Source organism: Populus trichocarpa, chromosome 1 (assembly GCF_000002775.5).
Source record: "Populus trichocarpa isolate Nisqually-1 chromosome 1, P.trichocarpa_v4.1, whole genome shotgun sequence".
NCBI lineage: Eukaryota > Viridiplantae > Streptophyta > Magnoliopsida > Malpighiales > Salicaceae > Populus > Populus trichocarpa.
This window is the reverse complement of record NC_037285.2, coordinates 22,690,479-22,718,072: the sequence shown is the minus strand read 5'-3', so window position 1 is coordinate 22,718,072 and position 27,594 is coordinate 22,690,479. Positions and strand designations below refer to the sequence as shown.

At 32.3% G+C, this 27,594-nt stretch overlaps 2 protein-coding genes across 2 annotated transcripts in view; both read right to left on the bottom strand.

The window, feature by feature from the left end:
• Window positions 1-4,576: 4,576 nt before the first annotated feature.
• The window catches only part of LOC18094921 (aluminum-activated malate transporter 2), an 82,524-nt gene continuing 59,506 nt past the window's right edge, over window positions 4,577-27,594 (bottom strand). Inside the window, exon 7 of the mRNA XM_002298234.4 lies at window positions 4,577-5,169. Coding sequence (XP_002298270.4) covers window positions 4,777-5,169 — 393 coding nt within the window. The 3' untranslated portion in view covers window positions 4,577-4,776. The remainder of the gene's footprint in view (window positions 5,170-27,594) is intronic.
• On the bottom strand, window positions 5,458-7,301 carry LOC7467951 (aluminum-activated malate transporter 2). The gene is made up of 5 exons (XM_002298235.4): window positions 6,873-7,301; window positions 6,622-6,762; window positions 6,238-6,510; window positions 5,769-5,881; window positions 5,458-5,672 (listed from the first exon to the last, which is right to left on the bottom strand). The coding sequence occupies exons 1-5, from the start codon at window positions 7,153-7,155 to the stop codon at window positions 5,523-5,525; spliced, it is 960 nt and encodes a 319-aa protein (XP_002298271.4). The 5' UTR covers window positions 7,156-7,301; the 3' UTR covers window positions 5,458-5,522.

Here is a 27,594-nt window from a genome sequence, read left to right as displayed (position 1 = left end):
TTTCTTTTCTTTCTTTTTGTCTCTTCTCCCTATAAAATATACAGCTTTTTTGTTCTTCTTTCCTTTGAGGGACTGTTTTTTTTTTATTTTAAAAATGATCAATTATAATCTCTTGATTTTTGATCTCTTGAAAAACAAAAAAAAAACCCAACAATATTTCACAAATTCAAGCCCAAGAAAAATAGCAAATGGTGTTTATTTCCCCTTGAAACTAATATCAAGCTCTTAGAAAAAAATCATTAATTTCAATCATAAATATAATAAATATGGAAGGATAAAACCGAGGAAATAGTTTCAGGGCAAAAAAAAATAAATGGCATTGTGCGAATCCACATCGCTAATAAGTCTATTGGGATAGTTGTTGCAACAATGATTGACCCTTTTGCTTTAGTTTTTCTTAATAAATACTAGTTGAAACCTTGTTTTCAATCAATGTTAAATTGACCTGATTTCCTTCCTTGATCTAATCATTGCTTAGTAAAAATTCCAAAATTTCTTGATTAGTTTGGACATACATGTTAATTTTACATAATATTCTCATATCATATAATGTAATACACCCATCTTATTTAATTAGTTTTTTGTTTACATTATGTGAATTTATTTAACAAAAATCTATAAGAAGTAAATTGTGTATCACTTTTCTATAATTAAAATAGTCTTTTGACTAGATTTAATGACTTAACATTCATGAGTTTAAATTTTACCATTCTTATTTTATGTACAAGATAATGGTGTATTTTTGTAAGTTTCTACCTCAAAAAGTTGTTACTTAAAAATATTTGTTAGATATTTATATAAAGCATAAATAGTTAAAAGTGAAGAACTTTATAAAAAAATTAAAATACATTTCCTACTAGAATTTAAAAGGGACCATTGCTCAACATAGCCTTGGACTTACAAAATGCTCATGTACATGAAGATGATTGTCACACCGTGATGAATGTGAGATTCTTGAAAGTTGAAGGGGGGAAAACAAAAATAAATTGACTCGCCACTTAATAATTAAAGAAAATTAGAAATTTTAAAATAAATATTAATTCCAGAAATTTAAGTACGAGGTTGAATATGCTTAGGGAAGATAGACACCACCATTACCATATCATTTCAAATGAAAGGTTACCTTTGCTATGTATTTTCCTAAAATTACTTTATGTCTGTTATTAACTGTATATTCTTACTTTTGAGCTTATATTTTATGATATTTATTTTGTAAAAGGGATGTTGAAAAATCTAATGTTAATCCCTAAAAAAAAGATTTTATCGGTGTGGGAATTTCAAAGAAAGGTTTTGACGTTAATCACTAAAAATAGAAGACTTGATTGATTTTGGAGTTTTAATTTAAAAAATTTATGTTAATCCCTAAAAATAGAATATTTCATTGAAAAAGAAGTTTTAACAAAATTCTAACGTTAATCCCTAAAAATAGAAGATTTTATTGAAGTAGAAATTTTAATAAAACTTTGTGATGTTAATCTCTAAACTTAGGAGATTTCATTGACTTTGGAATTTTAATGAAAAAATCTTGGTGTTAATCCCTAAAATAGGAGATTTCATTGATTTTTGGAATTTTAATGAAAAAATCTTGACGTTAATCCCTAAAATAAAAGATTTTATCACTTCAAAAAAAAAAAAAAAACTTTGATTTCTTTAAAAACAACACTAGATTAGACTAATTTTAGGTTTTTGAAATGGTTTTGGAATGTTGGCCCATAAGAGCTGTTTTAATGTAAGCCAAATCACAATGAGTTTTATAATTAAGATATAAAACACAATATGAAAACAAGCAATTTGATAAAAAAAAATTTCTTTTCTCTTTTCTTTGTTTAGAAATAAGGATATGAAAACGAAAAATGAAAATATCAGAATGACACAATAATTAACAAACTTGCATGAATATTAAATAGATGTAAGATTTGTTTTTGAGAGACTTAGCCAAAATGCATGGAATTTTAAATATTTTTTTTAGCATGAACATAAAGACAAGGATAACTACAACAAGCATAAGAAGAAAAACCTAGGATAACAATTTAATCCTAAGAATAAAAGATCACAAGTCTTATATTATTTATATGCATCATCCAAATAAACAAAACACATATCTCATGATTTTTTCTCATAATTAAGAAGCATGCAACACTTGAGCTGGAGTTTTGTCCATGAATCATCATCTAAAAACAAAGCACATTTCAAAACCCTAATCTTATAATTTCATGTCTAGGTTACAAGCAAACCTAAAAACACAAGTTTTGGTTAACCTTTCATGCATTTGTTTTTAAATCAATATCATCACATTTATTCTTCTATTTTGTTTTTAATTTTTAAGATAAGAAACATGCAAAACCTAAATGACACACAAACAAACCCTAAAAAAAAGTGAGTTGTAACTTACATTAAGGATGGTTTCAATAGAGTAGGGAGGAATTGTGGAGGCTCCTAGTGGCTGTCATAGGCATTAGTATTTGAGAGGTATTTTCAGTAACTTTCTCTCTCTAGACTAGGGTTTTCTCTTTCTCTTAGGTTTGTGTTTCTTTTTCTCTGTTTTTTCATCATTTTCTTCCTATCTTCCTCCTTTCTTTTATTGGAACTCTGTGGTTTAAAATGAATTAGTTTAGTGATCCAGAAACCAACCTTTCCCTCTATACCATATTCATATTTTTGGTGTTTTGGTATGGTTTTCCTTTCTTTTTCTTTATTTTCTTTCTTTCCTCATTGCTTTTTTGATTTTAGACAAGTTGCTTTAAACTCAAACCTCCCTTACCCACTATCTCTCTTTCAAAGTCAAATTTTCTCTCTCAAGACTTCTCTTTTATTTCTTACCATGCTCCTCTATTTATAGGTATGGAGGAAGGTCTTAGAACCTTTGTAGGTGGAACAAATATGTTTGTTGATTTTCATGGGTTAATCTTGGCTATCTAGCATTTTTGTACAACATGCTTGGGTGGGCAACATGCTTGGGTGGGCTACTTTAGCACACGTTTTCTGTCACCACAAAGAGGCAATGCAACAGGTCTTTAACTAAAGATGAAGTACAAGTGCCAAGGGAAATGACATGTCTCTTGGTATTTAATGTTTTAATTTTAGCATGAGAGAGAGAGAGAGAGAGAGAGAGAGAGAAATAATGGTCCAAAGTAGCTCTGAAAACCTACCAAAAGGAGAACAAAAGAGAAAATAAAACCATACATGTGTGAGGGTTTGAAGGCAATCCCTTCCATGCAAAACAACATCATTATGGCACCTTAAATTCATTCTTTTGGTAACAAATGATGTTATGCACCGTTTCACTTAAGTTTTTTTTTTGGTCCTTTTTTTGTTTACAATTTAGTTCTCATACTTCTAATTCCTTCATATTCAATCAATTTGGGTTGATTTTCTAAGATTTCTTTCAAATAAACCCTTGATGACATTCAAAACTATCCTTCAATATTGGCGCCTTTTAAAATTCAGTACTTGGATTTTTAATTTGTTCATTTTTAGACAAAAAATCTTAATATTTCTTTAATTACACCCCTAATTAAATGAGTGGAATCCCCAAATTCTAGTGTCTATTCTATTTTAGTCCTTGATCCTTTAATTCTTCCAATATTGGTCAAATTGACTGTAAACTTAATTTTTATTTTCTCTTCAATTACACCATTAATTGAATTAATAGGTTCTTTAGATTTCAATGTCTTTTCTATTTTGGTCACTGGTCCTCTAATTCTTCTAATTTTAAGCAAATTGACTTCAAATTTCAATTTTATCTTAAAGTAAGTCCTTAATAGAATTAATTGGAATTCCAAACTTTTCCATTTCTTTCATTTTGGTCTTTGGCTTGCAAATTTAGCTATTTTTGGCCTTAATTCCAATTTTCTCCTCAATTAGGCTCTCAATTTAATTAATTGGACTTCTAAACTTTGCTATCTTTTCCATTTTGATCAGTGGTCTTCCAATTCTTTTGATTATGATCGATTTAATCTTTTTTTTCTATTTTTTTTTCAATTAAATCCCAAATTGCATGCATGCATAATTTTTTAACCAAACTATAATTTAAATTCTTGCCCATTTGCAACCCAAATTGTATTTTATTTTGGAAAAATTTTTCTTTGAAGATTCTTTTTGTTTGAAAATGGTTTTGAAGACATTTTTTCTTAAAATTGAGGGCGTCAAACTTTGGTATGACAATGATGATGATGGACTTTGTTGTTGACAATGAAACAATACTTACATAAATATATCTACAAATCTTGTCAAAACTTTGAGTTCTTGTTAGTCTTTCTTTTCGCCAAAATATCTTTCTTGAGGCTCTATGAGGGCAACCAAGGACAAATTCTTTCTATCAGCACATTAAATATCATATCGCTTCATATAGATTTAAACGAGTAAAAGTTGGATTATAAAACACATATAATATTGGAGTTTGGGAATCCTTTTGTGCATGTCAGAACCCCAATCAAAGATACGTCAGCACAACATGATGGATGAAGAACAGAGGAGCATCTTGAACTTGGTCACTTTACATGGATAATCTTGGCTTGCTCGAAGGTAGCTCATTGTTCTGCTAAGAATGAAAGTGATAAGAAGATTTTCAAGCAAATTGATAACTTTGCTTTGGGCTTAAGGTTGTTATTAATGGCTGATGTGCCATGTATTCTGTCTTTGCCAAAATGACAAGTAAATAAAAAATACAAGTTACCCAAAAATGGCTGAAAAGATTGATATTTTCCTTATCCTGAAAGAAGAGGGCAATTATTTTGTACCAAAAAAAGATGATACAAACTGGAATACAAGTTACCCCTATATTTGCACTCCCATACTTTGCTTGCTAGCCTTTGGTGCTGAAGAATTCTCACTTGGTGGGGAAGGCAGAGTTGATTCCCTGACATTGATGCCAACATCGGGGCAATTGACTATCTGAGCTGATTTTACACTCTGATTTTGTCCTGAATGCAACTTTTTTGGTGATAGAGTTGGCTCTACACTCTTAAATTGGGCTTTGGAAGCGAGTTCATATATGGATTCAGAAATTTTTTCAGTGTATGTGACCACGTCAATAAGTATTGAAGCTACTGTAACCCCTGGTATAACTTTCAGCAGGTCAATGTCTTCCCATATGCCTGATTTGAGTAAAGATTTGATATTTTTGGCAGCAGATTTTGCATTTTCAATGTGGGAATCTGCAGAAGATGGCTGCACCATTATTTTGATTGCCAATGCAAGTTCCTTAAGTGATTTTCCAGATTCTCTGCTCATTTTTGTGCATGCTTCCTGAATTATGTTACTAACTTCTGATGATGCCTGCAACAATAAGCAGCTAATATTTAGAGATAAGCATGTGATGAATCACCTGGGGCTTCTGAGCATATATGTTTCTAAATGGTACTCATTTTTTTTATTACTTAACCCATACATAAAGGCTTGAACTTTGCTAATTTTTGTGAGAATGGATCGCAACATATGATATGCCGAAGGCTTAAAGTAGCTTATCACATTGTATTTAGACATCAAAGATGAGATAGCTGCTAGGGAGCTAATTTCCTTTCTTATACCTGAATGTCAGCATTTAAGCATCCATTCAATGCTTGAATTCGGTAGGCACATTCTCGAGCCAGAGTCCCAACTTTCAGGTATAGTTTCCATGGATGTCGAAATGGGAACCGACCATGACATGGTTCCCATGCAGCAAAATTAGCCTGGAAGGCATGAAAAATATTATCAGAAAAAAAATCCAAGTAAATAGGTAAAGGAAGAGGAGCTTGGGGGTGGGGGGATGAGAGATATACACACACCAAGGATTCTTCACTATTTTTTGAATTGAGAACACTTTTGTATCCTTCCAAAAATTTCTTGTCGTCTTTGCTCTCTTCACCCCCTGTTCTTTTGAAGTATTCATCACCAAATCCTGTAAATTTTACGTTATCTGAGTAAGTTTTTGAGCATCTGCATGTTGAAATCTAGTTAAAAAGGAACAATTGAACCATCTAGTAGGTGACTCAGTGGTACGAGTTTGGGATCAAGGAGTTTGCTTTCCATGTAGTTTCAAGTTTGAGCCCTGTGGCTGCTAATATGATAGCCACTGGAGGCTTACATGGTCGTTAACTTCAGGGCCCGTGGGATTAGTCGAGGTGCGCGCAAGCTGGTCCGGACACTCACGTTAATAAAAAAAAAAAGAAAAAAAAAGGAACAATTGGAATGAGTGCATCCAATACTTGATTGGTACTCCGACTCAGTGCACTACTTTGTTGGGGACATACATACCTTCTAAGGAGTTGCCAAGCTTTTCAATGTTGAGAGCGATCAGATTGTGAAGATCTTCACCAGCCCACACAGGGAAAACCACAATAGAAACGATGACACAAGCAGCAGCACCTATGCTGACGGTTGATAATCTTTTATGTGCTAACTCTAATATTTGATCTTGTCGAAAACCAGATACCGTTATCATAGAGAAGGTCAAAATGAATATTAACATCCCATAATCATATCTTGCTTTAATTTTCGGAAAGAACCTTAAAAATGTTGATATAGTAGCTGCAATAAAAAAACAGAATATATAATTTTGAATATACGAGTACTTTTTTCCTTTTCTTTTAACGGTAAGGATCATATAATTATTTTGTGTGCATGCGCGGTTATAGATACCTTGTAGAAAGACAAGGAACAGAATTAGTATAGGTTGTCCAATATGTCCAGTGAGTTTTGCTAGGTGATGGGCTCCAATACTTAGTCCACCAGCCAGAAGTGTTGCCATTCCTCTATTCAATCCTTTTCCAAGAGTAGCCCCTGAAAATTTATTTGTCAAAAATCAAACCACAGTCAATATTATGACTCGAGTAGAGGTTTCACCATGAAAGGGGATTCTTGTTGTACTTTTAAAAAGGTCAGAGACTTACCCACGGAGAATTCAAAGACCAGGACAACAGTCATAACAGCCCATATGGCATCGACACCAAAAGTCTTAGACAGGCTTAAGTAGTAGAGTGTTGATACCAATGTAAGTGCTAATCCTACTTTTAGTGAATGAACAACTCTTCTTGGATCTTCTTGTCCAAGCTTCTTTATATTCCAAGCCATACCAACCATGTTAGCTTTGAACTTCACAGGCAAGGCCTTGAGCCACGAGCGTCCTTGAGTGAAAAACCCAGCTTTGTCACCGCTTCCAGACGCAACCTCCATGGCTGAATGAGTTAGGAAAAGTTCGCATGAACTGAGAAAGATCAAAGAGAGCGGAGAATAAAGAGAGTTGGCCAAGAAAGATGCTTGAGGAGGCACTCTACATGCTTCTAATTTTATAAGAAGAAAAGGGCATCTTTTTGGCACATAATATGCTATAGAAGTTTATGACCATGTTTTGATTTTTCCTTTATATATATACATGCACGTACAAATGAGATCTCACCTAAAAGGTTCCATAAGCTATTCAAAGAGCTATTTTTTAATCAAATTTTTTAATGTATCATAGCAAACGTTTGTCATAATATAAATATGAATAGCTCTACCAATCAATGTATCATAGCAAACTTTTTATATGTTTTCCTTTTCCCCTGGCCAAGGATTTGTAGAGCATATTCTTGTGATATCCATGAAATTATGATTGGAAATTATATGAAAAGAAAGAATAAGTGATGGTTGATGAAAAGATAGGCAAAGTTGCCGAAGGTGAAAAACAAAAAGAAAAGAAAAAGAAAAGAAAGAAAAGAAAAGAAAAGAAAAGGTGTTCCTTTATGTTCTTAAGATTTTATGTTGAAAGAGCTTGAAATCAAAAGAAGTTAAGCATTGATGTTTAAAGATGGAAAATTTATATGCTTTGATGGAATATCTCGTTTGAAATATCATTTTTCAGAATGCTCTACTTTCTTTGATTTGAACCTTTTCCTTTACTCTCTTTTACCTCACCTTAACCTTAGCCCCATTACAACAGGAAAATAAAACATTTTGATTCATGCATTACTTGTAATATGTTAGTAATGGAGATGAGATTGAAGAGCAAGCTTATGGTAGAACATATTCATTGATTAAATTTGAGAGATTTAAACATATAAGCCCTAAACACGTGAGTGGTGTAGTGTATATCAATGAGAGGACTTATCACTTTGGCATGACATAAATTTCATTTAAATCCCGACGATTAATTGAGTTTTGAAGTTTGCATGTAAATGAATTCATGAAAATTTATACTCTTTATCCTTCTTGATTGTATTCTTGTTTATAATCCATATATTCTTAGACATTGATAGAAGATTAAAAGATTAGTCATAGTGATTTGATTTAATTTAATTTCAATTTGATGTTACCCATCCTTTCTCGAAGACGAGCAAGAGCTAAGTGTGAGGGTATTTGATGCAACCATATTATTCGATAGTTTCACCCATATTTAACTAGTTTTCTGCCTATGTTTTATATATAAAATGACTTGATATTCTTTGTTTTATATTTTGAAGGCACTTTTGGATGAAAGGTGCAAAAAGAAGTAAATTGGAGGTAATTGACAGATTTGACCGTTAGTCAATGTTTTGTGCAGAGCGTGAGCTATAGAAATCAAAATGAAGTGATTCCAGTGAAATTAAAAAGCTAACATCCATACCTTTCTGGAAATATAAGGTAAGGAAATAAAATAAGGAAGAGCATGGAAATCGCAGCCTTCAAATTCAAATCTTACAATCTGTCAATATTGACCTTCGTCCATTCCAACTTCAATATCTGGAGCTACAGAAGTCCAATTGATTCAAAATCAATTGTTTTGAATTCCTGACTCAAATAAATATCAACGCTCTAAATTTCAGCCAAAAAAGATGTCATATGAGGGAGATATGATTTTTCAAAGATGACAAGTGAATTCTGCCAGCAAACAGGTTTCGTGAAGAAACGAGTCCAAATTACGTTCTGAAGCATCTAAAGCGACATCCAAGTTTTTATTTCAGCAATTTAGCTCCTGTAACTCAAAGATTGAATATTTCATGCAAAAAATTTTCTCTTTTTTTAGAAAAATAGTTATTGAAGTACTTAATTGTAAACTGTCTACTTAAGGGATGACTATTTTGTAAAATAGAGACTAGGGTTTCTAGGATATAAAAAGAATGAGAGAAGAGAAAGGGGGCAGCCAGCCAAGAGAAGAAAAACACCCCCCTCCTCTAATAAACCTGAAATCATGCATTCCTCCTTTTTTATTAGTTGTTCAATAAACATGCAAGGCTAAACTCGTTTTCTTGGTTGTAAGGACACGAAAACCTTCAGATTTCAAGAAATGTGAGATTTATTTTACCTTTTCTTTTCAGTTTATATGATGAATATGTTTGTTCTCCTATGCTTTTTTTTTCTATGATTGTTTATTTTAATTGCTAGAGCGGACTCTAAGTTATTATTATAGACAATCTATTGTTAAGTTTGATATCAAAACCGGAGTTGTGGTATATGAACTTGTGAAGCAACCGAGTTTAATAATTGTGGCAGATCTACGTTATTAATCTTAGGGAGAACATTCAATCAAATCAAACATAGACTACAGACAGTTATATTTTCTTGATTAATCAACTTATTTAGTTCTTAAGGCTGCCATTGAATTAAATTACTAGTGCGGACACTGTGGTTGTTTGATGGTTAGGGTTAGTTATACGGCGGATCCATTAACTAACCAATGTTAAGAAGAGATAAATATTCAGAATATAAATTGATGTTTCGTTTCCATGATCAGTTCTGATTTCTATAGGTGGATCTGTGCTTGCAACCAAAGTTTGTTCTCTTGATAATTTTCTGATTTTATTAAGTTTCGTTTGATAGTTTTCTATTTTCTTTTGCTTTAACCTAGATAACGTCCAACCCCCCCCCAAATTGCATATCATCTAGCATAAAAATCTTATTGAACCTTCCTTGTGGGATCGACCCCTTACTTGCTCTATACTATCTTGTGTGTTGTGCTTGAAGGTAGGGTAATTAATTTGTGACTGCGACATCGCAACAACTTCTTTGAAAATTGTTAATGAAATCATTACAATTACAATTCAAGAATTCTTTTTCCTACTTAAACTATTTTGCATCTTGAAAAAGGAATTGGATTTTGTACCTAGAATTGTACAGGGGTTTTCTCATGGAATACTCTAGTTAGACTCTCACCTCACTTTAGTCATATATTTAAAAAATTAGAGTTAATGCGAAGTTAATGTTCTGGGGTGTTTTAATATTTAGAAAAAAGTATTTTCTTTCTCCAATGATACATACTCTTCCTTCTTTAACTTTTATTTTATTATAGAAAACTTTGAAGAAAATGAAACAAATTGAAATATATTTTTAGTTCCTGAGGGCAAAATGATATTTAGAACTTGTTTCACAGTGTAACTCGCTCGCTGCATGTTTGTTGAAAATTTTTTTTTTAAATTGTTTAAAATTAAAGTTTTTGATGTTTTTGAATTTATGTGCTCATGTTAAAAAAAATTTAAAAATAAAAAAATATTATTTTTTTATATTATTAAACAAAAACATATTTTAAAAAATAGTTACTAATACATTATCAAATAGTACCGTAATCCTGCCCACCCGGAAAACAATATATTAGAATAAAATATTGCAAAAATACATCATTTTTATTTTGGTGTTACGACACCTATTGTAAGGAATAAGAATTCTGGTCGACCGCTATATATGACCACAAAGAATCACTAAGAAATGAAAAGAGATTTAAACTTAATAAACTTTTTTAAAAAATAATAAATAATTGAACTAGAAATTTATTAGCTAATGAAGGTAGCAACAAAACTTTCATATCCGTTTTCATTCCATTGTCACAAATCCTTAACACAACACAAAACAATACTTGAAAACAAACCTTGGAGTGACATTATCAACACTATGTAGGATCTATATATTGAGTTTTATCTGTTCAAAAATATAAATTTGGTTTAATGATAAGTAGTTGTTTAACATCCATCATGATATGTAGTCAATAATAATAGAGAAAAAAAAAGTTTGATTATTAGTTCTAATTTAAGACTTCTAAGTTTGAGTTTTTAAGTAAATTAAACCTGTTTTTATATGATAGATTTTCAAATAAAAGTTTTGAAGGTCATTCCTTCCCATCTTTAAACTTAGCATTTAAGTGATTTGTATGACATTAAAAAGAGAGAAAAAAATGTTTGGAACTATGGTAGATGTTGCTCTTTAAGATACTTTTTTCTTGAAAGTATAGCAAAATATTAATTTTTTTTATATTAACATATCAAAAACAAAATTGATTTTTTAAAAAAGCATTATCCAACCACAACACCAAACACTTGCAAAAGCATGAGCTAATTATCACCTCAAAAGTTAATGCGTATATTTATTAAAATAAATCAAGAATTAAATACTCTAATAAATGAGTGTATTAGAACCATATGATCAAGTTTTGATAAAAATAAATAAAAAATATATATTTGATAATTTTTACATGAATGTATTAAAAAAGAAACTAATATAAAGATCGCAAGCTACCACATAAAACTTCATAGAATCTAATTTCTAATTAATTATGTATTATAAAAGATATTCATCTAAATTTTTATATTTTTGACAAAAACAAATGTCAAAAGAAAATTAGTTTATTTAATAAAAAGCAACAAAAATTAAATAATATATTATGATACTATAATAACTTCAATTTCATTTTCATAGAATATTCATGACCATAAATATAAAAAAAGTCTACATCACATGTTAACATATAATAATTAACATTATAAAAAAGAAGAAGAAGCTAGAATCTGATTTTAAAATAAATGCCAAGCTGAATGATGTTTAGTGAAATAACATATTAAATTCAATTTATTTATTTCATAATAATTTATTTTGATTAAAATTTAAGAAGAAAAAGTAATTATGAAGAGCTATACAAAAAAGAGAATTTGTTTTTAATATTATAAAAAAATGTTATAAGATTAATTGAAAAAAATTAAAAATTTAATGTCATTTACTGGAATCATATCCTAAATATATTTCTAGTTATTTTATTTAAACAAATTATAAATAAAATATAAGAAAAAAATAAAAAGGGCTTCATTAAACAAAGAAAGGTAGGCTGGAATGGATCTGTAAGGCCAAGCCCACAAGTGTGGTCCTCTTTTTATTTTATTTTTTTGTTAATCAAGTGAATAATGTGTCGTCCTTCCAATTGTTTTCTCAAAAAAAAAAAAACATTGTCTATATAATTATTATTTTTTTCAAATATAACTGATGACGCATTGTCTACCAGCTGACTTTCCAACCACCTCAAGTTACCAGAAAATCAAGGTTTGACTTTTATAATATAAAAACCCTATTTTGACCCTTTTTTCAATTGAAAAAAACTTAAGAAACACCCTAAAGACATCAATAAACTCAAATCTATTCTTTAATTGACATTGAATTGGTTAGAAAAAGAAAAATTAATTTGAATCTTAAAAATCTCTTATGTCCCAATCTATTTTTTGTTTTTGGCAAGATGAAGGCTAAAAAAACATCTCAATGAAACTTATCTTGTAAAATGAAACATGTTATCAAAATCTTTTTTTATTTTTGGTGAAATGTGGCCAATCAACAAGTCTCTCTATCTTTAACCATTTTCCAACTACTTTTTTCTCTCATCTCTTAAACTTAGAAACTGAAAAATAAACAAAATAATATTTTAGATCAAAACTAAAATTCTAAAAACAAAAGGGACTTAATATGAGACGAAAAAGAGAGTAAAAAAGTACTTTTTTTGCATGAATTTGAAATTGGCCAAGCAATTTTATTATGTTTTTCAGTTTGGTCTCTTTTATTTTGATTGTGCCTCTCTACTATAAATCCAAATTGTATTTTACGAAATTAGTCTCCAACAAATTTTTTAAATCTAATAAGAACCTATAAATATCTATAACATATAAGGATAAAGACCATAAACTCTCAAAATATACAAATTAAATTAGTTCACAAGGATGCAATTACAAAAAAGAGTTTAATGACCATAACAAAAAATAATAATTTAGTCTCTATTGTAATCCATAATAAAATTTAAAAGCATGTATAGTGATAAAATCTATGGTAAAACAACCAACGTTTTTAGTTTTCCTTGAAATTATAATTATAATTGTAATACTTTAGGCTTTATGTTAGACTTTCTCCATCGTTGCAAAGAGTTTTTCTCTATACACATGCTTTCTTTATATATAGTCCTATTTTTCGAATGTTTAAATTTTTTAATTGAATAGTCATTTTTTCTATTTAAATCACTACCAGAAAACCGGAGAAAACCAACGGAATTACCGACGGAAAAATAATTACCGACGGACATAATTCCGTCTCAAAATCTGTCGGTATATACCGACTGTTTCGCCGACGGGGTATACAGTTTGTCTGGAAATATGCAACGGCGTGGTGACGTCAGACGATTTTACCGATGGAATTACCGAGGGATTCAAACTGAGATAGCTGTACAGTGACGTGACACTTTCAACGACGGAATCACCAATGGAATCACCGACGGAATTATTCCGTCGGTGATTCCATCGGTAAAAGCCATTATATACCAACCCATCTACCGACACTCTCTTCCTCTGTTTCTCCTTCTTCTTCTTTCTCATCCCACCTCTCCCCTCCCAAACTATAGCCAACCACCCATCCCAACTCTCCACTATTCTCAACACGAGCACTCAAGTTAATTTCTTATATCTTGTACGTGGTCACAATATCCGTTTCTTGTAGATTTTATCATTTTTTGTAAGTAAATCTATCCTTTTTAGTTTTAATATTTAATTGTGAATTTTATTGTTGTAGTATATGTATTTTGTTAACGTTTGTACTTGTTTAATTGTTATTTGTCAAAGAAACTTGTAGTATGAATGTATAATTTTGTAGTTGTTATAGTTTGTTTTAGATTTTGTCAAATTATATTTGTTTGTAAATTGTTGAAATTTTGTTTGAATTACACCGAATTAAATGTGTCATTGTGATGAAATAAATAATTAATAGCTTGTTTAACGAGTCTTGTTTAATTGTTATCAATTCTATTTCGAAGTTGTGATTTCTGTAAATTTATATATGTATAAATTTGTATGTATGAACGTTGATAGTTGATAATTGATAATTGATAATGAATATTTAACATAAGTGTTGTTTTAGTTTGTTGGATAATGTCGGGGAAAATCAATATTTTTGTTATGTTTTATAGAGTCAATAGAAGTCATGGATGATCATTCATGGATGTATCGGGACTCACCCTAAGGATTGCGGAGGATGGATTATTGTAACGGTGTCCAGGGTTTTATTAATTTCGCAACATCTATTCCGAGGAATTTTACTGATGGCGGTATTAGGTGTCCATGTAGGAAGTGTAAAAATTTAAAGTTTCTGCATCAAGATGTTGTAACGATGCATCTTCTAACCAAAGGGTTCATGGAAGATTACCTATGTTGGTATGCTCACGGAGAACTATTTGTTCCCGATGAGAGCATGGAAGAACAGGTGGTTGGGTCAACTTCTAGTGCTAGCAACATGCATGAAGTTGGAAATGAGAACAGTAATCCTTACAGGAATATGGTTATGGATGCAATGAGAATGAGTGAAGGTAATGTCAGAGAATGTCCAATCGTAGAAGAAGAACCTAATGCAGATGCAGCAAGGTTTTTTAATCTGTTGAGAGATTCTAACGAACCATTATGGGATGGCTGCATGAACCACAGTAAATTATCAGCCGTAGCACAGGTGTTCACCATCAAGTCAGATCACGGGTTGAGTGAGGCCGGTTATGACAAGATTATGGAATGGGCGAGAAGCATTTTACCTGAAGGGAACAGGCTGAAAGAGAACTTCTATGCTGCCAAGTCCATGATGAAACCCCTCGGTTTAGGATACCATAAAATTGATATATGCCCTAACTTCTGCATGTTATACTACCTTGAAAATGCTGAGATGATCGAGTGCATGACATGCGGGCATTCCTGTTACAAACCCAGAACTGGTAGAGGGAAGACTCTCGTGGCATATAAAAAACTTAGATACTTCCCAATCACACCTAGACTGCAGAGGTTATTCATGTCACCAAGGACTGCTGAACACATGACATGGCACCAATCACACCATGCGGTTGATGGAGTGATGGTTCATCCTTCTGACGGTGAAGCCTGGAAACACTTTAACAGTATGCATCCTCACTTTTCAGCTGAATCAAGGAACGTGCGTCTTGGGTTGTGTACAGATGGATTCAACCCATTCAGGTCATTTGCTGCTCCTTATTCTTGTTGGCCGGTCATACTGACGGTTTATAACTTGCCACCAGGGATGTGTATGAGGCCGGAGTTCATGTTTTTATCTATGGTCATACCAGGTCCGAGCACTCTGGGGCGGAATATAGATGTTTGTCTTCGTTCGTTGATTGATGAGTTGACGCAGTTGTGGTCCTCTGGAGCTTTGACTTATGACATCTCGAGGAAACAAAATTTTGTTATGAGAGCGGCTTTGATGTGGACTATCAATGATTTCCCAGCTTATGGAATGGTTTCTGGTTGGAGCACGCATGGAAAGCTAGCATGTCCATACTGTATGGAGAACAACAAGGCATTCACGCTAACAAACGGGGGTAAAGCTTCTTTTTTTTACTATCACCGTCGTTTCTTGCCACATAACCACAGGTACAGAAAGAACATAAAGGATTTCTTTGTTGGCAGAGTTGAAAATGATGTTGCACCCCCGCGTCTTTCCGGAATTGTTTGATGTTGTGTCAGAGTACGGTGAAATTGCGTTTGGTCTCCAATCAGGTAAGCAGAAGTTTCCTGGTTTTGGTTTGACCCATAATTGGGTGAAGTGAATTATGTTTTGGGAGCTTCCTTATTGGAAGACCAATCTTCTCCGCTATAACCTTGACGTCATGCACATTGAAAAGAACATGTTTGAGAACATTTTCAACACCGTCATGGATGTGAAGGGGAAGACAAAGGACAACATCAAGGCTAGATTGGATGTAGCGCTGTTCTGTAACCGTAAAAATATGGAGTTGGTTTGTGATGGGTCACGGGTCGCAAAACCAAGAGCAAGCTTCGTGCTAGAGAAAAACGCACAACTACTAGTCTACAAATGGCTTAAGAGTCTGTGTTTCCCCGATGGACATGCCTCGAATATATCAAGGCTGGTTAATACGGAGGAATTCATATTATATGGAATGAAGAGTCATGACTGCCATGTGTTTATGCAAACACTCATCCCATTAGCTTTTCGTGATTTGTTGCCAAAGGGGATATGGGATGCACTAACGGAGATCAGTCATTTCTTCGATATATGCTCCAGCAAGTTGAATGTTGATCACATTGAAAGGCTTGAAAAGAATATCATCGAGACAGTATGCAAACTTGAGATGATATTCCCTCCATCATTTTTTGACTTAATGGAGTATCTACCCGTACATTTACCGTTTGAGGTAAAAGTTGGAGGATCGGTCCAGTACAGATGGATGTATCCATTCGAAAGGTTAGATATTACATGAGCTATGTAATTTATAATTAAATGTTTTTATTTTTATTTTAATGTTTTTAATTGATAATTATATATATATATATATATATATATATATATATATATATATATATATATATGCAGGTACTTGTTCAATCTTAAAAAAAGGTTAAGAACAAGGCGCATGTTGAGGCGTCAATATGTGAGGCGTATATGTTGAGGAGATCTCAACATTTATCTCATATTATTTCGAACCTCATTTGAGAACGAGGATAAACCGTGTTCCACGACATGATGATGGTGGTGAAGTGCCTTCAAGTGGAAACTTGTCAATATTCTCCAATCCTGGACGACCCACACCTAAAAATGTCGTGAGAGGAAGATATTTGTCTGAAATAGAGTTCAGACAAGCACACAATTATGTCCTATTTAACTGTGATGAGCTGAGACCTTTTATTAAGTAAGTAGATGTTCGACTTAAACTTTGTCAAGAGTGTACTATTTATGTTTTGTGATACCATACACTCATATAATTTGGAACAACCTTGCAGGCAACATCGATGATTCTTACTGTCCAATAACTCACAGCTGACCGAATCCCAGATCTTTCAATTACAAGAGGAACAATTTGCCACATGGTTTAGAACACATGTAAGTCCTATCACAAACTCATTATCTCTTGCAATGTAATTAATTGTAGTCAATGTTACATAATATCCGTTTATTGATTATTGTTGTATTTAATTTACAAGCTAAGTTTATCAAATGGGAGGTAGTGCTGCTATTTCACTGTCTTTACTATGTCTAGGGCCCTGAAAGAAAAGTCAAGTGCTATAACGGGTATTTTGTCAATGGATATGTCTTTCATACTGAAGAATACGGGCATGGAAGAAAGACATACAACAAGCGGTGTTTGTATTAAGGGATCGACTTCTAGTGAGTTTGAAGTTGACTACTACGGTAGATTGGAAGAGGTCATCGAACTGCAATATCATAGCGAGCAAAATAGAGTGTTTTTATTCAAATGTTATTGGTATGACACAACTGACAGAGGAATCATAGTAGATCCTCACTATGGTCTCGTTGAAATCAACTCAAAAGCTAGACACCGCAACGTAAACGACATCTTTGTTTTCGTAAAGCAATGCCAACAAGTTTATTACACATACACCCCTTCCTTTAGAAAGGGCCGATCAAGAGTTGATTGGTTATCCGTTTTAAAAACAAAACCCAAGGGTCGTGTCGAGTTTGTTCAGGATGAGAACGAAGACACAAGTGTGATAGATGAAGTCTTTCAAGTTAGTGAGTTGGTTGAACCATACCGAGTTGCTTCGTCGATTGACTTAGAAGAAAATTCGAATTTTCATGTTTTCAACGATTGTCTTGTTGATGTTGATGCAGAGGAGTTGAATGTTGTTTTGAGCTCTACTAGTGGAAAAAAGAATGTTGTTGAAGAAGATGATAACGAAATTGAAGAGTGCGATGAAGCTGATGATAACAATTCAATAGAGGACGAAGATGAAAATTCCGACTAACTAAACATGTTATAAAGCCTTATTTTATAATGTAATAATTTGAAACATGAAATATTTATTCTTCTTTAATGGTCAGCCCTTGTTATTGTGTTGTGTGTGCTGTAAGATTGCAATTCAAGATTTTATGATAGGGTTACATAAAAAAAAATAAGAAAAATTTACAGTTTCACCGACGGGTATACCGACGGAATATAACCCGTCGGTATTTCACAAAGAGTTGAAAAAAATTTACGGGATTGTGCCACTTTCGCCGACGGCTTTACCGACGGACAATAACCCGTCGGTATTTCACAGAGAGTTGCAAAACAATTACGGGATTGTGCCACTTTCACCGACGGATTTACCGACGGACAAGAACCCGTCGGTATTTCACAGCGAGTTGCAAAACAATTACGGGATTGTGCCACCATCACTGACGGGTACATCGACGACTTTACCGACGTCCTATACAAACAGAATCACCGACGGATTTACGCACATCCCGAAGCGCACGCATGTCTGACACGTGTCTGTCTGCACAAATACCGACGACTTATACCGACGGAATCACCGATGAATTTACGCACATCCCGAAACGCACGCATGTCTGACACGTGTCCGTTTGCACAAATATCGATGGATTTTTTGACGGATCGAAAAGTCTGGCGGGATTTTTGAACTTTTTTTGGTGTGCATTTCAATTAATTACCGACAGTATTACCGACGGAATTTAATGTCACCGACAACAATTAATTTCCGTTGGTAATACCGTCGGAAAAATTGCCATATATAACCCCCTTCCCCCCATTTGATTCATTTTTTTCTCTCGGCTCAGTTTCTCTTCTTCTCCATTTCTCTTCTCCTCTCCGGTTGCATTTGGCTTTTTGAAGAGATTTACCCCTATTTGGTGGTAGTTTTAAAAGGTATGTATTATTTTTTCTTTATCTTTGTATTTTTTTTATTTTAATTATGATTATTTTTTTTTGTGTTCTTTGTTTTGTGTATTGTTTGTAGATAAAATCTTAAATTCAACACACTATTAAGGTAAGCATTTTTTATTCCCAAATTTATTTTGAATTGATATAGTGTTTTTTAGTTTTGTGTATTGTTTGTTTGCTATAATTGTTATTGTTGAATTTATGTTAAAAATGTTAATTTATATATATAGAATTACATTTAATTAGTTTATCTTAATTTAGGATATTATTGTTTGTATTGCTATAATTGTTATTGTTGAATTTATGTTTTAAATGTTAATTTATATATATAGAATTACATTTAATTAGTTTATCTTAATTAAGGTTATTATTGTTTGTATTGCTATAATTGTTATTGTTGAATTTATGTTTTAAATGTTAATTTATATATAGAATTAAATTTAATTAGTTTATCTTAATTTTAGAATATTATTGTTTACATGTCATTGTTATTGCTTGTTACATTAGGGTCGATCGTGTTAGGAATGATATTGATTTAGTTACCTTTTTCTTTTGACCATGTAATTATTTATAAATTAAGAGTCTTGTCTCCTAAAACTTGAAATGTAATATTAATCCGTAAATTTGAATGTATGACTTTAATCTAATGTTTGTAACTCTAAGTACCAATTTAACAATGAATGTTCATAGTTGAAATTGATTCTTTTACTTGAATATCATTATATGATGTTATTGAATAAAATGTTGTGTTAATGATGATGAATTGGGTTGAGATCCAGGATGATTGGATCGGGATGTGAAATAAAATTGGAAGTGTAATATGATTTTGTCGATAACTTGGGACCCCCCAGTATAGGGGAGACTCTGTCGAATTTTTTTTAAAATAATCAAATTTAATTATGTAATTATTCGTATAAATTTGTGTAGATGCGTAGAATGAAATCTACAGCACGTCGTCAGAAGACGGTTGCAGCTAGTTCTTCTAGCAGCGAGGAGGACGTATCCTTAGGTGCTGATCACAGCGAGGAATCTACGCCAACTTGTGATGCTGCCTCTTCTAGCGCAGTTTCACAGCGCAGAAGCGGTGTGCCTTCACAGCGGGGTGAATTCACCCGCAAGTACCAGGCACAATGGAAAGATGACCTCTCAATGTAAGTTTGTTTAGGTTTTAGTTTTTTTATATATATACTTATAACATAATTTATGAACAACTAATTAATATTACTACTTTTATTTAATTTTAGGTTCACAAACATTGAGGCTGCAAGGACTATAACATTGGCGTTTAAATCGTCGATGGAGATTCCATTGTTTCAATGGAGCCAGGTTTCTAGACATCCTGAGTGGAAACCTAATATTGATGCATGGTTTAAACGATTTCAGGTCGGTGTTAATTTTTAATTTCCAGCTTATTTTTAATAAATGATTTTTATAATTTTATATCTTGTACTATTTTTATTTTATATGAATTATTTATATACACAGAACAAATTTGAGTGGGATAGGGCGGACAACAATGTTGTGAGGAGGGTATGGGAGAATCACGCGGCAACTAGGTAACATCGAAAATAATATTTATTTTTGTTTTATAATTTTATGTTTTAAATTCTAATTTGTTACTATGGAAGTAGGTTGCGTGATTTTTGGTATGACACCAAAAAAAAATCAAAAAGACATGCGAGGGATAATGGTCTTGAAGGATGGAATGAGGTGGCGGTTTGGTAGGAATTCAAACCGCCATTCATCTCGGGGGAAATATGGACGACATATATTGAGCACGTGACCTCAGAGCGGTTCTCACGGCGCTCACAGTCCGGCGCCGACAACCGGAACCGGCAAATTCATGGTTCGGTGACCACGCACACTGGCGGATCCGTCCCATTCAGCGCACATGCAAAGCGGATGGTAAGATTAATTTTAATGAAATATATCGTTAATTAATTTGTCGTTCCTTATAATATATTTAACTTTCAACCTATTTTTTCCTTACAGACTGCATCTCTTGGACGTGAACCGAGTCCAATGGAGCTGTTTGTAGAGACGCATGTGCGGAGTCAAGACCGCCAAAAAGGGGTGCAGCAGTTCGTGGACAACCGTGCTCAGCACTTCGTGGTATGTTCGTTCGTTCATTTTATTTTGTAAGTTATTATTTTCTTGAATTGCTTCTTGAATTGCATTTGATGATTTTTTTACCGACGGAATTTTCAGGAGACCTAAAATAGCCGGTTGAGGGAGAGATATGGGGACAATCCGTCGACCCATCCAGATTTTAATCCAGATTTGTGGATGGAGGCGGGATCGTCTGGTGGACCTGATAAAAATCGGGTCTACGGGCTCTCCAACACTACGGCTGAAAACTTGCGTTCGGCTCGTAGTGTCTCAACTGTTGGAAGCTCTCCATCAGTATCGAACACCCAGTTTGAGGAGTTCATTGCGTTGAAACAACAATATCAACAACTTTCGACGAATTATGATGAGCTCCGTCAAATAGTCATGGAGATGAGATCAAAGATGGGTGACGATACTTGTGCAGCTTCTTTTTGGCCGTATGATCCCGAGAACAACCAGCCTCCTCCTCCTCCTCCTCCTCCTTCAGCTCCGCCGCTATTCTAGTTTACTTTTGTTTTTTAAACACATTAAATTTTTAATGAATATTATTTAACATTACTTTTATATTTTTAATGTTTAATCCATTTTTATTTGTTTATTAAGGTTTTTTACTATTAATAAATTATTTTTTTATATATTTCAAAATACATACCGACGGATATACCGACGGATAATATCCGTCGGTATTTCACAGAGAGTTGCCAAACAATTACCAGCCATGCCATAATTACCGACGGATATATTCCGTCGGTGATTACATACTGACGGATTGACCGACGGATAATATCCGTCGGTATTTCACAGAGGGTTGGCAAACAATTACCAACCATGCCATAATTACCGACGGATATTCCGTCGGTAATTACCGTTGAAATTGCAGACATATTTATTCCGTCGGTAATGTTCTCGCGGGAAACTTTTTTTTTGGCGCGCGCGTATCCGTCTGTAAGACCGTCGGAGTTCCATCGGTGGGTGTTTTTTTTATTTGCGACAGACTTAGCGACGGAAATAGGAGTTACCGACGACTAGTATACCGACGAACTTGTTCCGTCGGTAATTATTTCACCGACGGAGTTCATTCCTGTCACCGACGGAAGTAGTCCGTCAGTAAAACTGTTTAATGGTGTAGTGAATATGGGGAAGGAGCATAGTGTAAAAACATCAATAGATCTAGTTTTATGAGAGCTATAGTAAATTAAACTTATTATTCTTTTTGTTTAAAAAGATTTTTATTTTATTTTATTTAAGTTAACAAACTATTCCATAAATATTATTTAAATTCCTCGTAATAAGACAACAAACTCCATTTTCTTTAAGTGTGGGATGTGTTTGTCACACCATTAATTAACAAAGGTAATGCTTTTATTACACACCACCTCACAAATCTCTTTTAAATTTAATAGTTTTTTTTCTCTTTGATTCTTTTGTTTTCTAATTTCATATGTAACATTTGGTTTATTAAAAATTAAACTTTATAATTTATTGTGGTTTACTTTATACGTGGTTAGCTTGGTCTCATAACTAGTGTTACGGGTTTAGTGAATTAACTCATTTAACTCGAGTTTTTTTGTCCTATTTTTTGCATTTATTTTTCAATTTTATCATTCAACATTGGGTTAATAAGAAATTAAGCTTCATGATTTATTTTGGTTTGTTTTCTATGAGGTTATCTTGGTCTCATGACTTGGGTTGTGGGTTTAACGAGTTAACCTAGTTGACTTGAGTTTTTTTTGTCTATTTTTAATTGGTATTTTTTTAATCTCATCCTTCAACATTAGGTTGCTTAGGAATGATGCTTCATGATTTATTTTGGTTTTCTTTCTATGAGGTTATCTTGATCTTATGACTCAAGTCACATGTTTTGTAGGTTAACAATTTCTATTGTGTTCTGTTTCTAAATTGATGTTTTTTCAATTTTATCATTCAATAATTGATTCGGTTTTCATAATTTATTTTGATTTGCTTTCTATAAAATTATCATAGTCTCATGACCTTGATCACGGATGTGGCAGGTTAACCCGGGTTCAATCAAATAATTTTTTATGTTTATTTTCCATGAGATTATCTCGGTCTCATAAACTAGATCATGAATTTGGTAGGTTAACCAATGTTGATTTTTTTTAATTATTTTTTTTAATTTCTATTTTTCAACACTGGGTTGATTGTAATTAAGCTTCATAATTTATTTTGATTTTATTTATATGGGGGTTATCATGGTCTTATGCTCTGGGTTGGGGATTTTGTAGGTTAACCAGGTTGGCCCAAATCAATCTAATATGTTTCCTTTTCAATATTATTTTTTAAAAGTTGTTATCTTGAATTTTTGGGAGTCAAACCATTTTTACCAGTCATTTGGGCTGCCTTTGGATCCATAAAGTCAATCAAGTCATATTAAATCAACCTCCATGTGACGTAAGAAAAAATTACTAGAAAAACTTTAACTTGGATGTTTCTTTTGTATGTTTTTAAAAAAATTGATATGACTCACAATGTAGCGCTTGCCAACCATCTAGTAATTTCTATATAGGATCAAACCCAAGGTGTGCAGCAAAGGGTCCTTATTATTAAAAAATAATAATAATCACATTACACATATTTAAATTTTTAGAACTTTACTTACATCTTATTTAAATTATAAGATAATCTTAATATGCCAAACATATAAACATAGCAGAAAATTAATAGGATACACACCTCCTGCCATGATTGATTAAGTATTGAAGCAATTGTTTGGAAATCTCAATGCTGTCAAGAATAAAAAATCTTCTAATTTATGCCAAAACTTTTGGGTTTCTTTATGTAGATAGAAGACACAAACTTTTCATTAGCCTCTCTTTGACTAGATTAGGGACTATTATATATAACCTAATTTTATACCTTCATTCATCATAAATGTTTTTAGCTCACTACTAGAGTCCAATGGGCTCTAAGTTTTTATTGTCACTTGATTTAAAATCTACATGACATATAGGCTACCTTAAAAAATATTTTTCTAACATTCTCCCACTTGGTCTATATAACATCACCTGAAAGGTGACAATATTTTTTTAGATTTCAAAATAACTAGTAAATGGAAACACTCACACTTAAATCAAGAATACAATAAATCATATTGGTCACACTTTATAATCATGTACTTCCTTCTATGTATTACAATACATTGCTTCCTCAGAATAAAGCACTCAATGAGAAAATAAACTTTATGAATGAATTTCTAATAAGTCATTTGGGTCCAACTTTATATATCTCAATAGATATATAAAATAATATTTTATGTGCACAAAACATCACTTTAGTCTCTAAGAATAACATAAAAATTGTCTAGACAATCAATTAAAAGAAAATGAAGTTAAATATCAAATGGGTTAGCTAGACCCATACGATATACATGACCTATATATTGTTTTGCCAGCAATGCTTAATTTATGGGATTTGCAATCATCAACTAAGTGCTAATATTCCCAATAAGGACTTCATATTCCTTCACGTTTCCTCTTACAATGAGATACTTTATATCAATATGCTTGTTTCAGCTTTCATTCTTATTATTCTTAGAGAAAAAAACTATAACCAGATTATCATAATATATCTTTATTGGTCTTGATATGGAATCGACAATTTTAAAACCAGAAATAAAATTTCTTAACTAGATCACCTATATCGTTGCTTCATAGTATGCAATGAATTCTACTTTCATAGTAGACGAGTGAACAATGGTTTGCTTAGTACTTCTCCAAGATACAACTCCTCTACCAAGAAGAAAAATGTATCCTGAAGTAAATTTTCTTGTGTCTACATAGCCAGCAAAACCCGAGTCTAAATAACCAATCACCTCAAGGTGATTAGTGTGTCTGTAAGTCAACTTGTAATCATTGGTTCCTTATATGTACCTAATGACTTTCTTAGCAGTTTTTCAATGGTCCATTCCTAGATTACTTTGGAACCTTCCCAATATTCCTACTACAAATACCAAGTTAGGTCTTGTACAGACTTGTGCATACATCAAACTGTCAATTGCAGATGCATAGAGAATGTTACTCATCTGCTATTTTTCCAATGTATTTTATGGGCATTGATTCTAGTTAAATTTCTGCCTTTTCACAATGGGTGCTACCGAAGGTGTACAATTTGACACCCTGAATCTTTCCAAAACTTTTTCAATATAGGCCTTTTAAGACAGTTTTAATATCATTTTAAACTTGTCTCTGTAAATCTCAATGCCAACGACATAAGAGACTTCACTACGAGAATAAGAGACTTTCGTATCAAAGTTTTGAGAATAAATTGTTTTATGTCATGTAGCAAACCCAAATCATTACTTGCAAGAAGAATATCATCTACATATAGGACAAAGAAGTTATATTTGCTCCCACTAATCTTAAGGTATATACATTGATCAATAATGTTCTTAATAAAACTATATGAGACTATAAAATTATAAAATTTAATATATCACTGTCGAGAGCCTTGCTTTAGTCTATATATAGATTTCATTAGCTTACAAAACAAGTGGCTATGTGTGTCATCACAAAAACCTTTAGCTTGATTCATATATATCTCTGCATCCAAATTTCCATTTAGAAATATTGTTTTGACATCCATCTAATATAGCTCTAAATCAAAATGGGCTACTAATGCCAATACTATTCTAAATGAGTCCTTTTTAGAAACTGGAGAGAAGGTTTCATGATAATCTATGACTTTCTTTTTAGTATAACCCTTAGCAACATGTCTAGTTTTATATTACTCGATATTACAAGAAACATCTCTTTTGGTTTTATAATCCTATTTATAGCCCACACTTTTAGATCCTTCAAGTAATTCGATGAGGTTATAAACTTGATTTTAAGACATAGACTTCATTTCTTTCTTCATGACATTATACCATGGAACAGAGTTTTATCCATTCATAGCTTGTAAAAATGAACTTTGATCATCTTTAGGTACAACATCAAAGTCAGACTATTGAAGATATACAAAATAGTAATTGGAAATACCTAGTCTCCTTGTTCTTGAAGATCTCCTCAATTCAATTTTCTTATATAGGTTTACTTTATCAACTAGTTGCTTTTAAATTGGTTATTATTCAAAATTATTTAAATGATTTTCTTAAACAATAATTATTTGTTGTTTATCTTTATACAACTCAGTTAAATCTTATATTTCCTTAAATTTTATTATTCTAGGAAAATCACTCCCACTGAAATTAAGATCCTCAAGAAATGTAGGATTTCTTGCCTCTACTACTCTTGTTTATATGAAGGACAATAAAACGTATACCCTTTAGAGTTCATTGTATAACCAATGAAATAACCACTAGTTGTTCTTGGGTCCAATCTATTTGGTTAAGGATTATAAATCCTTAACTCTACAAAACAACCACATACATGTGTATGATTTAAACTGGGCTTTCATCTTTTCCATAATTCGAAAGGTGTCTTAAACAAAACTTTGAATGAAATCCTATTTAAAATATACACAACAGTCTTTAGTGCTTCATTCCTAAGAATAATGGTAGATTATAATTACTAATCATGCTCCTTATAATGTTTATAAAGGTACAATTCCTTCTTTGAATCACATCATTTTGTTGTGGTATGCCAGACATTATATAATGTGTAATAATGCTCTCTCCTTTAATGAACTTTGCAAATGGACCCGACACTTGTCATTTTTCTATGTACTTACCATAAGACTCTTCATATCTATCTGACCTTACAATATTTATGGTCCTTTTCCTTCTTCTTTTTCTCTACCTTAGTCTTATAGATCTTAAAGGCGTCAAGTGCTTCACTTTTATTAAATAAGAGATAAAGATACATAAATCTAGTATGGTCATCAAAGAATAAGATAAAATATCTTTGACCATTTAAGCATGGAGTATTAAATAGTTCATAGATGTCAGTATGTATTACTTTTAAAATTTTTTAGCTTTTCATGACACCTTTAGTGGTTTTGTTAGTTTTAAATAACAAGGACACCTTAACAATAAATGAGTAACATACATAAGAACCATATCACGTAAAATCTCATTTTTACACTTCCCAAATGAAAAACAAAACAAAACCTGTTTAGTAACTCTTACTTCCTCACATTCATTCAACCATTGAAGTCTATAAAGTCATTCATGTTTTATAATGTTCAGATTCAAATTTAAAAGAAGTGCAGCGCTAACAATATTAATACAATTCTCACTATCAATAATAATACTACATACCCTATTACTTATATGACATTTAGAATGAAAAATATTCTTCCTTTGTTGTCTCACATCACCATCCTTAATATGAGCTTTCAATTATGAGCTTTCAATCACCAAAACCTCTTCATCAATTATATACTCAACATAACTACAATTCTCAAGTGGTGCATCTCATCCTCCTCGGATTTGTCACTTTTAAATTCAATCTCCCCCTATACTTTCATAATCATAATCTATTTGTTTGGATATTTTGAAGTTATATGTCAATTTCTCAAACACTTGAAACACTTAATATCACGATTAAGATTAGTTTGAGTTTTGGTTTTACCTTTCTATTTAATGGCTGAATCCCTCCTAAATGTTTTACGTGTTTTGAATTTTCTATTAATGACATTAAACTTTAATGGCATAACCCCTTCTC